The sequence below is a fragment of the Leptonychotes weddellii genome, chromosome 11 (genome assembly GCF_054177405.1).
Source record: "Leptonychotes weddellii isolate Sample4059 chromosome 11, ASM5417740v2, whole genome shotgun sequence".
Lineage (NCBI taxonomy): Eukaryota > Metazoa > Chordata > Mammalia > Carnivora > Phocidae > Leptonychotes > Leptonychotes weddellii.
In genome coordinates this window covers 79666388-79679086 of record NC_138379.1, presented here as the reverse complement: position 1 = coordinate 79679086, position 12699 = coordinate 79666388, and the positions used below count along the sequence as shown (strand labels likewise).

The 12699-nt window shown below is 47.8% G+C and overlaps 1 protein-coding gene across 2 annotated transcripts in view; it reads right to left on the bottom strand.

The window, feature by feature from the left end:
- Positions 1-12699, bottom strand: part of LOC102735382 (sortilin-related receptor) — a 118937-nt gene that overhangs the window by 18443 nt on the left and 87795 nt on the right. For both annotated transcript variants that reach the window (XM_081799267.1, XM_081799266.1), the window contains exons 23-26: positions 12101-12214; positions 8372-8494; positions 5921-6040; positions 377-502 (exon numbers count right to left, since the gene is read on the bottom strand). In XM_081799267.1, coding sequence (XP_081655393.1) covers positions 377-502; positions 5921-6040; positions 8372-8494; positions 12101-12214 — 483 coding nt within the window. The remainder of the gene's footprint in view (positions 1-376; positions 503-5920; positions 6041-8371; positions 8495-12100; positions 12215-12699) is intronic.

Genomic DNA, 12699 nt, shown 5'->3' with positions numbered 1-12699 from the left:
ACAGAGTACTCTTAGTCACAAAGCATGCGATTTATACAGAAACTGTTGGCTAATTTCTGGCGGAACACGGGTCATTTCTGTATGTGGTGACCATATTTAGCACTCTGGGTGGGTGAACTGGTTTCCATTTCTTCTCTTCGAAGCTGTTATGGAAAAGCAGTGAGGCAAAACAGCTTGCCTGCCAACGAGGACAACAACACACCCCTCGACATCCTACGGCAGTGCCATATAGAAGCTGGGAGGGCGTGTTCAGTTGTCCGCGTGGGCATCTGGGCGCAGCAGAACAGCACTCCCATCCCTGGCCCACTGTTGCCTCTGTTCCTGAACGGCAGACACTAGGGACGCTCCAGGTGGAGGCCAAAGCATGGGCATTTACCGCAGTTCACTGGGTCCTCGTCAGAACCGTCTTGGCAGTCCATGTCACCATCGCATGCCCACCGCTGGGGGATACAGTGTCCATTGCGGCACTGGAAGTTGGAGGCCTCGCAGGTGTGATAGATGGCTGTCAGCAAGACAGAAGAGAGAAAGTGTCAACGCCACCCTCACCTCTGCTCCCCCACCAACCGCCAAGATGCTGACCGAGGAGAGGCTGTGCTGGGTAATAAGGTATGGACCACAGTGCCGGAGTTCCTCCCTGGCCAGAAGCGAGGCACCTGGGGTTGCCCTGAAGGTGGGGTGCAGCCTCCTGATCAAGCAAATCACTTGACTCTGTGAGTCTGTGAAGTTACAGAAGCATAGATGTACAGGTTTAAAAAAAAAAATCATTCACTTTTTGCAACCACCTATGACGTGAGGGTTATTCCCCATTCACAGATAAGAAGCAGCCTTAGAGGGGCGCCTGGGTGGCTCAGTCGGTTAAGAGTCTGCCTTGGGCTCAGGTCATGATCTCAGGGTCCTGGGATCCAGCCCCAAGTGGGGCTCTCTGCTCGGAGGGGAGTCTGCTTCTCCCTCTGCCCCTCACCCCACTCTTGTGCTCTCTCTCACTCTCTCAAATTAATAAAATCTTTAAAAAAAATTAATAAAAAGAATTAAAAAAAAAAAAACAGCCTTAAAGAGATTAAGAAACTCGCCCACGTTCACAAAGAGAAGTAAGAGCCCCAGCGCTCTCCAAGTCCAAAGCCTGGGCAGTTTCTGCTCTGTCTTGCTACTTTATCTTCTCACATGAACCCACTCACTCATCCAGATTCTGTGGGACAAGGAAAGGTGGTATGTGCTCCGGGGACCGCCTCTAGACCTGGTCCAGACCTGGGGGTGTCAATCTCATCTATATTGACATACAAGGACCCCTGTAAGCTCTGAAAAGCTGTGATTGCATAATTCTCAATAAACAACCCAATTTCAAATGTGGAAAACCTCAGATCCAGAGAGCACGGAAGATTTATCCAAACTCACACAGAAAGGTCCCAGAACCTCCTGAACTTGTCTAACTCTCCCGACTGACATCTACCAGCCCACAACACATGGTGGCCGCTACAATCATTAAAAGAAAAAGACACAAGTGAAACAGTGCTGATGTTATAAACCAACAGCCTTGTTTGCATACATGGGCTGAGGCCACCTGGAAGTCCTTTAGAAACATCTCAAAAAGACTAGTTTGAACGCAGAGTAACTGCCTCAAACCCAACTGGCACTAGTAACCACCTCTCCACTAGATTTCCCCTTCCTCTGCTAAAACAGAAAGCTGTTTGTGTCTCTTCATTGCTGAATGAAAGCCAGGGCTGGCCTTGTTTACCTCTGATATAAAATAATGCAATCGAGATGCATGGGCTCTCTGTTAGCTTAAGGATGTCTTTGCAACAGATGAGGCAGAACAAACAAAAGTGGGTTATTGAGTGCGTACTATAGTTATTTATTCAATCAAGATGGTTGGCAACTGCTACTCAAGGACTGGAAAAATGGGCTTCCAATGCCCTCTAGAATTTCTACTGAATTTTAGGCTATTTTGTGCAGCAGTCTGAAATACAAAGAACCTGATTTTTCAAACCACTTTAAAACAAGTGGTGGTCCATTACCTGTTGTCTTCTTATCTCTCTGAAGATCAAGGCTATATGTGTAGTATGCAAATGGGTCTATAGGAAGTTTTAATATTTTACAACCTTTGGCACTCAGAATCCAGTAAACATCTTTTAAAGATACACTTATATATCTCTGATAAGAGGAGTACGTTGCATGTTACATGTTACGTGAGCTTTTGCCCAAGTAAGCCATTGCCTGGAAGACTTTTGATCTGGTGGTTTTACAAGTCTGACAGCCCTTGAAAATATTCCTCAGCAAAGCCTTGCTCATTTTCATAAAATATACTGCTGCCTAAGCTCACTGCCATACTGATCTACTTGTTATTATTCAGCTTATGCATCTCATTTTTAATTGAAAACAATTTCGGAGTGCTAATGGAGTTTCCAAATGACCATTCTGGAAGGCATGCCTGAGATCTCCAAAATCCATCACAGAAGCTGAGCTCAGAAAGACTAATCAGTTTGTATAATTTCATTTAAGTGGCCAGGTATGAATGGAATTCTTAACACATTCTCTTTTTCTGAATTTTCCCATCTTCTGAGTAACTTACTAGGTCTCTGACATGGAGTGTCTGGTAATTAATACATGTTTAATTATTACCTTTTTCTTTTAATTATAAGGATGGAACAGATTGACTTTAATACAGACTAAAGAATGGGGGGAGAAAAATAAGAATCCTTTGCACGGCAGGAATCATTGTAACTGTGAGAAAGGATGGGCTAATGGGGTACATGACCATGAAATTAGAGGATCAGGATTTCTAATAGAGGCCATCACCCTACACCTTACTCTCGGACTTGGACAGATCTTCCTTGACTTCCTTCCCCTCTGGAACACTTGATCAGAAGCATTAACCAAATACAGGAGGGGCAGAAGAGATGGATGAATTTATATGGTAAGAAAGCACTTCCAGATTCATTACCAAGCGCTGCACTATGAGGAGGTGAATGAGGGGAGAAAAAAATGTGACTATCAATTCAACTTGTATGATGAATGACACAGAAATAATAACATAAAGCATAAAGAAAGGGCCCTGAAAAATAAGAGGCAAACTTTGAAAAAGAATCAGATAGAAATTCTAGATATAAAAAATATAGTCGTGGAAATAAACATAGCTCAGGGGATGTGTGAAACAGCCAGTCAGATTCAGCTGAAAAGAGAATTATTGAACTGGAAGAGAAGACTGAGGAAGTAACTCAGTTTCTAGCACAGAGTCAGAAGGAGACCGCAAATACAAAAACAGGAAGCATGAACAACAGAAGGACACAGCCCGACAGATGGCTGAAAGTAACTGCTAAAGACGAGACCAGAGAAAGTAGCAAACAGTTGAGAAGATCACGGCTGTAATTCCCCAGAATTGGTGAAAAATAAATCTTCAGCCGCTAGAAGGAAAACAAGACTCAGGAGCAGGATGAATAAAAATAATTTCACTTAAGGAGGTGAAACCACATAACAAGAACAAACAAACAAAAACCTACAGATACCTGGAGAGAAAAGAACGTCTGATTGTTGTTTGAACAGATCACCTGCCAGGAGAATTTAAATCAACACAGAAGAGGCCAGCAGGAAATAGAATAATCCCATCAAAACACTTAACGGAAAATTACTACCAACCGAGAAACCCAGATCCATCTGAATTCAGGATTGAGAGTGAAATAAAGATACGTTTATAGAAATCTTGAAAGAGCTTACTATTCGCAGACTCCTGTTGCAAGAAACAGAGAAAGATGTACACGGGGAAAGGAGACATCAGGTACAAGAAGCAAAGGTAAATGGTTACTAAAATATAATAACAATGATGAATATTAGGATTCTTAAAATGTACAACTAAAATACTAAATATTTACGGAGTCTGTTTGGAAGTCCCTGCAGGTCTCGGAGAGGGGAAAGTTACTACATGAAGACCATTAACCGCTGAAAGAACAGAAATTAGATGTTTAAGCTCAAAATCGATGCAGGGAGGTGGGGAGAGGGAATAAAGAAAACTCAGTCCCATGGAAAACAAAAAGCAGGGAGGACAAGAGCAAAGACCATGCACGCGAGCTGAGGCCAACAGGAAATCCGTGGACCCCGACCGATTTGCTCTAGCTTTGCGGATGATTTAGTTTATTAGGTCAGGAAATGAAGGGACACGCCACACATTCTAATGAGCTCGCAGCTGACCGCCAACTATTTTGAGATACCAGGGAAGGGGAATCATCTTTAATAGGTTTGGAAGAATAGTCACTGGAACAAGGGAGCAGGTGAGGTGCAAGCACTTTACATTTTCCCCAGACAGCCCTGCCAAAAAAAATCTGAGAGAAAATCAGGAGTCTCGGACGAACCCACCCATAGAAATGAGCTGTTAATTCATCCCGGAGGAGCGGCACATGCTGCTGAAACACAAAACTAACTAATGTGGTTGTGCTAATGTGGATGTTCAATCATTTTGCAATTTACAAACTGAGATGCCCAAGTGTACTCCTCTAATTTATTAACCAATTATCCACCCGAGCCCACCGCTTCCAAACAGCACTCCGTGTGGTTCCTGGGCTGACGGCAGGACAGCAGTCCCTTCATGGACCCTGGCTTTTCCTCCTTCTGCAGGCCTTGCTTGTATTTGGACAGAAGCCTTTTCCCGCAGTCCTTCCGGAAGCAGAGGTGCAGACATGGAGATTGCACCAGAAAGGACAAGGAGCAAGTTTAGGGTAAGTTCATAAAGGGACAGAATTTGGTAACATCACAGATCATCCTGTGTGATGATACTGCATTTGAGGAGATCCATTTACTCCTGAAGGCTATAGAAGGTCATCTCCAAATGAAAATGAATGCAGAGAAGCGCTTATGTAAATTGCCCAATGGGCAGAGGTTCTTGCCCGGTGCTGGGCACTGGGAGAATGCAAAGGAGTCAAAGGTCATTCCTGCCCTTCAGGAACCAGATCTAAACTATAGCATAACAACAGCCGTCTTTTTGTTTGCTTTTGCAAATTAGTAGGCATGCTTTGAGCTCCCGGGTGCTGGGCAGTGTAGGAACTGGTGGGGTCTGCGGGGGCGAGGGAGATTAAGACAGGGGACTTGGGAGGTCTACCACAAGAGTAATGATCCATGCCACGTGAATGAGAAGTTAATGCAGTTAACAGTGAATGGGAAAACAAAGCCTAGAAGCAGATCTGCCCTCACCACAAAATGGTTACATGAAATAACCTTAGCCCCACCACTGGAGGGATTTAAGAGAGAACTGAGTGATCATTTCTAGAGGTTGCAGAGAAAATGTACTCATCAGGTACTGGGATCGGATTTTATTCCTCCACGGTTTCCCCAATTCCTTGCTCTCCCTATTCCACCATACTGTAAAATGGGTCTCATTCACTCATTCATTTATTCATTCATAAAAAGTAGTGTAACGAACACGCATGAGAATAATTAGAACATGACCTCCACCTCACACCACCTAGCCTTCCTCTCATATTATTACGCTGTTCCCAACTTTATTTTCCGTGAAATCTTACCCAAAACGGGTGCAAGCAGAGTTTAGGTTTGCGGTGTTTGGGGAACTCTCGGATTTGAACTCCGTTCAAAATCATAAGCTAGCTCAGTGCCGCTCAACGTGTGGTCCCCAGACCAGGGGCCAGTCTATAAACCGTGTATTACTGGATCCTGAAGAAATAAGCTCAAGCCAGAATGTGACTCGACCATATCACTCGGGGACACTTGTTTAGTTCAGTTAGCGCTTTTTTCACAGCAAGACCTTCTCAGCGAAGAAAGCAGGATGTCGGTTTACCTTTCAGCACAAGCTCATCACAGTCCAGCTATCGATGGCTAAGGTCCATTTCTTAGCGCCTAGAGTCGACGATCACGTAGGGCTGCAGGGCTAAGCCGCGCACACACACACAGGTACTGTCAAGGGAGAGCAGGAAATACTGACCGGTACAGTTGGCTTCATCAGACCAGTCCCTGCAGTCATTGTCCCCATCACACACCCAGGAGGAGCGGATGCACATGCCAGAGCTGCAGCTGTATTCATCACGCCGGCACTGGTGCATTTCTGCAGGTGAGATCACAAACACAGAGCTGTGAGGACCAATGCTTACTCGGAAATCCGTCCCAAATCGAGCTCAGGCGTCGGCGCTCCCACGGGCTAGAGATGCATGCATTATCCGCATTGTTATCCCTGATCGTCCGGAGACAGAGTGGACTTTAACCAGGGAGGCCAGCTCATCGAGGAGGGACTCCAGGTGTGCTGACACCCTCACATTCCGCTTTTAAAGATTTTATTTATTTATTTATTTATTTATTTGAGAGAGGCAAGTGGGCGGGGGGAGAGGGAGAGGGAAAATCTCAAGCAGACGCCTCGCTGAACGTGCAGCCTGGTGCAGGGCTTGATCCCAGGACCCCGAGATCAGGACCTGAGGCAAAATCAAGAGTCAGACACTTAACTGACTGAGCCACCCAGGCGCTCCCGACACCCTCACATCCTTGCCACTGGTTGCCTCCGGGCCAAGAGCAGCATTACCCATGTAGCTCAGCGCACTTCACAAATATTGTCTAAGCTTGCTACAATGGGAAGGTTAGGAGGCAATGCTCCAGTTGCCCAGAAAGGAGAATCCTCAAGAACTCCCAAGAAACAGAAGCCTTCTAGAGACAGCGCCTGTGGTTTCAGAAAAGGAGTAATGAGAACTCCGAGTGAGCTGATCAGTACGAGATGCTCAGATTGGGGAAAGCGAGATCAGTGCCGAGTTCCCAACATAGATGAAACTGGGGACCTTCTGTGGGCAGAGCTCCAGGGCTGCTGGCTGATGGGCTGCCTCTAGAAAGGTGGGTTCCTGAAGTAAATGAATCCGTGCAGCCTGACCAAGACTTGCAAGCAGGCTACGCTGACAACATCTTTTACATACCCTGGAAATGTCATCCAAATGGCATTTCAAAGATCCTATGGAAACAGGGGTAGCCAAGCCTGGGGCCAAGGTGGCTGCCTGAGTTGTGTCATCCAGGAGACAAGTTGATGGTGAAGTTGGGGATTTAGATATTTGCGAAGAAACAGTCTGGAGACTTATGAAGAGGACCTGTCTCTGAGGATATCAGGGACTGAAACCCTGGGATGGATTCGAGAGACATTAGCATGAACAGACTGTGAACAGGGAATCTGATGCAAGCCCAGTACGTGAGAGAGATGATATCACTGCAGTCTCCTTCCTACTGAGCTGTGCCCTTCAACCCTGTGCAGGTGCTAAGGAGGAGGTGGGAGGAATGCAGGGAAAACAGCCCTGAATCCCAAAGACTGCTTTCCACAACTTTCTATTTTTACAAAGATGAGGGAAAACGACGGGACCCCCGTACACATAAAATTCCTCTGAGAGCCAGCCAAGGGGCATTTCCCCTGCCCCCCCTCGTTTCAGTCCCTGGGGTCAAACGACCTGCTGGTGAAAAAGCAGGCCCCGTCCATAAACACATGCGCAGCTAGACTGAACCTGACCCACGGGTGGGCAGGGAGAGCCACCAACTCATCACGCTGTCTGGGTCCACATCTGGAACCACGGGCTCCGGGTCCCCATCCTGACACAAACTAACAGTGTCACCTGGAGTAAGTCCCCTCAGCCATTTAACTGGAAATTAAGAGGACTGAACTAGAGAACCCCATCACTCCTGGCAATTCCATCATACTGTTTTTCTAAATGTAAAAATTTCCATTCAGAAAACAGATGTTCGAACAACGTTTGTGCTATCTGCTGGCTTCCAGCAGAGTTTACTGAATTAGATTGGTTTAAAAAAAAAAAAAAACCACATTCATAAAGGTATAGATCTGTGTCTTCAGGAGGCTAATCTCGTAGCCACCCAGACATGTGGGCCAAGTCTACGTCATATAGAGCTGTTAATAACCACCTAAAATCAGTTAGAAATCTTCCTTACTATCACATTCATGCTTACAATATCTCTGGCACGGTAAAGCAGGGTCCATGATCTTTCGAATGAATCATTCCTACTAAGGGGACAGAGGTGGTCATAGAGCTGGGTCTCCGAAACCCTGATGGGGGCATCTGGGTGGCTCAGTCGGTTAAGCGTCCGACTCTTGGTTTCAGCTCAGGTCATGATCTCGGGGCCCTGGGATGGAGCCCCACTTTGGCCTCTGTGCTCAGCGAGGAGCCTACTTAGGATTCTCGAGTGCTGTCTCTCTCTCCCTCTGCCCCTCCGCCTCTCCCATGTCTCCCCTCCCCCCACCACCTGCACACACATGTGTGTTCTCTCTCTCTGGAAAAAAAGAAAGAAAGAAAACCCCAAGATGCTTTCGGAAATCCTCCATCTGCAACTCACGGAAGCCCAGGGAGCAAGAGTGCTGCCCCGCTCAGAAGTGGGGTCCCTGGACATCATGTCCCCTTACCGCAGTGACTTTCATCGCTGTTGTCTCCACAATCATCCTCAAGGTCACATTTGTAGGACAGTGGGATGCAGGTCCCAGACTCCTGGCAGCGGAACTGGGTGTCCAGATCACAAATGGTAGTAGCTAAAAGGGAAGAGATGACATACTCATGAGGAACAATTTATCCCCCCACCCAATACACACATCCCCATGGAAAACGAACTAAAACAGAGAAGAAAGCAGATTTGAATTGCAGCAACAGACCAAAAATACAAAAAAAAATTTTACAACCAAGGAAAAGAAGAGCCTATCTTTCCATGGAAGTTTCCAGATGGGCACCGGGCTGGGAGGGTGAGAAACTGCCCTCCAGCTGGGAGAGAGACTGATGGGCCGGATCACCTCCTACGACCCCTAAGTCAGCAGCAGAGATACCTTCATCTAGACAACGACCATGAGGAAGCCCAATTCCACACGAGAAGCTGGCACCTCCCCGTTATCGATGACACGGGGAGTGTTGGGCAAGAATCTGGGCCCTGTCATCAGGCGGGACTGGGTTTCAGATCCTGGCTCTGCCTCTGCCTCGAGCAATTAATTAACTTTAACCTCCTTGAGCCCGTTTCGGACACAGGAGGAGGATAAGGTCATGTGGCCAAGCACTGTGATGACAGAAAGACTAGATATGGATCTCAATTCTATAGTTCATGTAACCTAACTGATCCATGCCTCTGTTTTCTCTACTGTAAAACAGAGATAATAGAACACCTACCCCGGGGCAGTTTATGAATGTAAATAAGCAAACCGGTTTGGGACCAGAGCCCATTACATAAGGCTGCAAAACACACTAGACTCCAAACAAATGTCATGCGTCTTCCTTGTCCTTCCTCTGCCCTCCTGCACCAGAATGGGTATAGACGTAGACCATTCTCCCTCTTCTAAGCAGAAAAGTATCTGGGGGTAAGCACAATCCCTAGAACCCAGCAAAAGACCCTCCAGGCAAGGCTTTGGGAAGGAAGGCTGTGCTCAGGAGGGGCTGACACGTAAGGCACGATGTGACAGAACAGAATCCTGGGGTGGGGGGTGAGGGGTGCCGGGAAATGAAAAGCCAAGGGCAACGCTATACAGTTAGACATCCCAGCGGCTCTTATTTGAGGCTCCATTTCTTCTCTGTAATTGAGCTCATGGTGGGAGGCAGACGATGAATACAAAATGACAAGGCTGCAGGGGATTCACGTCAAAACCCGGAGCGCCTGACAACTACCCAGCGCAGGAGTCTGTGCGCGGGAGGGAGATGTGCTGACAACATCTCTCCCCGGCTCCCCGGTCACCACTCCCACTCTGCTCCCCAGGCGGCTGCCTTTCACTTCCCAGACAGCAGCCCCACCCAGTCGCAGCCTGCCCCTTCCCTGCAGCCCTGCCCGTGGACGGTGCGCCTCCACCATCAGGATAAGCACGACTCTCCTCCTCCTGGATAAGGGAGCCACTCCTGCAGGTGCGATCAAGCACCACTCTCCTGGTTCCCAGGCTCCATATTTTAACCCCTGTACCCCTCCTCAGGGCCTCCCCTTTGCCAAGTGGAATGAATGGAGAAAGAGCAGAGCAGCGAGCAAGTCCCGGGAATGTCAATCCCACCTGACGCTGACACCAAACCAGGAGGAGGGCAGAGCCGGCTGCACACTTGACCCAGAGGAGCAGCGTGACCTCTGCGTGGAAGCCTGTGAGACCAGCACTGAGCTCTGGCACTGGGGGAGAGGGGGAGAGGGCGCCCCTCCTGAAGATGGACGGAGCTCCCTCTCTCAGAACACTGCACCAATACAAGATCCCCGCTTGTCATCTAGTGGAACCCAAAGCCCCTGGGTGAAATCCCCATCGATCAGACACAAGGTCATCTAGTTTAAATCTCTCTGCTTCCACTAAAGCCTAATCATGTCTGGGCAATCTTCGTGCAATGTGCTAATTCTAAGAAGTGTCTCCTCGCCCACCCCATTACGTAATAAAGTCCTTTCCAGGCTCGGTTCCAGTGTTGTTAATATTTATTGTTTTTAAGGAGCTTTGGCTCTTCCCCCACAAATATCACCCCTTCCTGAGACTCTGGTAGGTAGAGAAGGCTTTTATTGGTGTCCTTTTTGCAGAGAAGAAAAAACACACAGACAGCCTAACGCTTCTCCAAATCTGCCATTCAGTAAGCTCTTCTCCCTGCCTGTGAATGGCATCCACTGAAACCAGGGAAAAATGATTAAGAAAAGGTTTGTTAAATAACCTCCTAAGCACCAGCAAGGGCAGCACATAGTTTTGCTGGGCCCGGACGAGTTCAGGGAGTTGACTGCTTCTAAGGTTGCTTTCTGGCTGGAGGGACGTGGGAACCTGGCGCGGACTCCACACATGGCTGGCTACATATGACCAGCCCGGAGCCAGGAGTCACCCCCTACCCTGTTCTCAGAGCACAAAATGGCAAATGAGCTTCTGGATTCCCAGTGGGAAAATATTTGCAAGAGAAGCCTTCACACTGGTTTCTGGCTTCCCTGCTTCCGGTCTTCCTCCCATCCAGTGCCTTCTGCCCACTGCTTACTTTTCCAAAGACAAGAATCTGATCATATTATTTCAGTGGTTCTCAACGGCTCTTCTGAGTCAAGTCCAAAGGCACTTGCTGCTCCGGGCACCCTCACTAGCCCGTCTTCACCTTGCCCCATGGCTTCCATATTCATATTATTGATGAGCCACACCAGCTTCCTAACCATGCCACACACACTCTGACCTCTGGGCTTTCATACCTGCTGTTCTCCTGCCGACAGCTATGTTCCCTCCACCTCTGCTTGCTTCACCTCTAACCACCCTTCAGGGCTCTCCATAAATACCTCCCCAAGTTTGATTTGTGTGCTCTTCCTGTATGCATATGCGCTTCCCCATTATAGCACTCACTGGCTCTACCGTAACTGCCCCTCTACTCTTCAGACTCCCCTACGGAGTAAACTCCATGTCCACCTGATCACCTGGTATCCCCAGGCCGAGCACAGAGCCTAGAACAAGGAGTCCTCAACAAATACTTGCCGAGTGAATGTATGAACATATTACTCACTGTCAGAGAGCAAAGCACCTCCTTAGAAGATAATGTCGAAGCTATCAAAAATTAAAACTTTGCAGTAAATTACTCATTTTAAGTAGTTATTTGTCTTTAAACCCTGCTGAACAGAACCATGCTTTAGTAGTGACCCTTAGAAAGCATACAGTCCAAAGATGACATTTCCATGTGCACAGATCAACGCCCCCACATTTCAAGCCAAACAAGGCATCATCAAGCAGTTGGAACCATCTCTCTGGAGCCTGGCGGGCAGCCAATATCCGCTGATTGGACGGCATACAAAATGAAACCTGTTTCCCATCTCTGAAAAGGCTGAATTCACAGATCAAGGGATGTCACCTGGTCCCCAGCTTTATCACGGTGGTAAAGCCACAATGAGAGCCCAGACTGCCCGACTCAGCTCAGTTTCAGCCAGGCGATGCTTACTGGTAAACCCTTTGTAACGAGTAGTTCCCTTACCGGTTGGGGCTTGGGTTCTCAATAACAACCTATATCTAAGTGTCTTCTCTGTTCTCCAAGCCCCATCAGCTCCCATGAGCATCACCGATCACGAGGGGCCACCGGCCGGCACCCCAGGCTGCAGGCCCCCCGCCCGGGCAGAGCTGGCTGGCCAGCCTTCCGAGTACGGCCCGTGCGCCCCCTCCCGAAAGCCCGGCCGAACCGGGAAGACTCACGGCAGTTTCTCTCGTCGCTCATGTCACCGCAGTCATTGTCAAAATCGCACCACCAGATGCTGTTGATACAGTTTCCATTGCTGCAGCGATACTGGTTACGGAGACAGGTGTTCTCTGGACGGCGGGCCGGGCACAGGAAACGAGACACATATTATTCTTATGGCTGGACCGCAAGACTCTCGCTTTTCACTGAGTTTCCATCTCTCTTCCCCAAACAGCACGCCTTACGCGGTAAAGAGGAACAGGGGTGCCAAGCTCACCTGCACGCGGGAGCATACAATAGAGGCCTCTTCCTTTCCTCTTAGTTACAATTTAAGGACAAGAGGCCAGCTGGATAGGTGTCGGGGGTGGTTATAATGGTGAAAAAGGACAGCAATGGTGCCAGTCAGGTCCAATGGGTAGATACCAAACATCGACATTATAAAACACCAGTTATATGAGGAACTGCTTACGGGGCTCTGTCTACACAGTACGAAAACATACGTGTCCCACATATTTGTGGCTATATGTATTTTGTATATACAATTATATATATCCATATATCTTCCATTTTTCAGCCAAGTAGATGACAAAGGATACATAATACTCTGACGCACAGA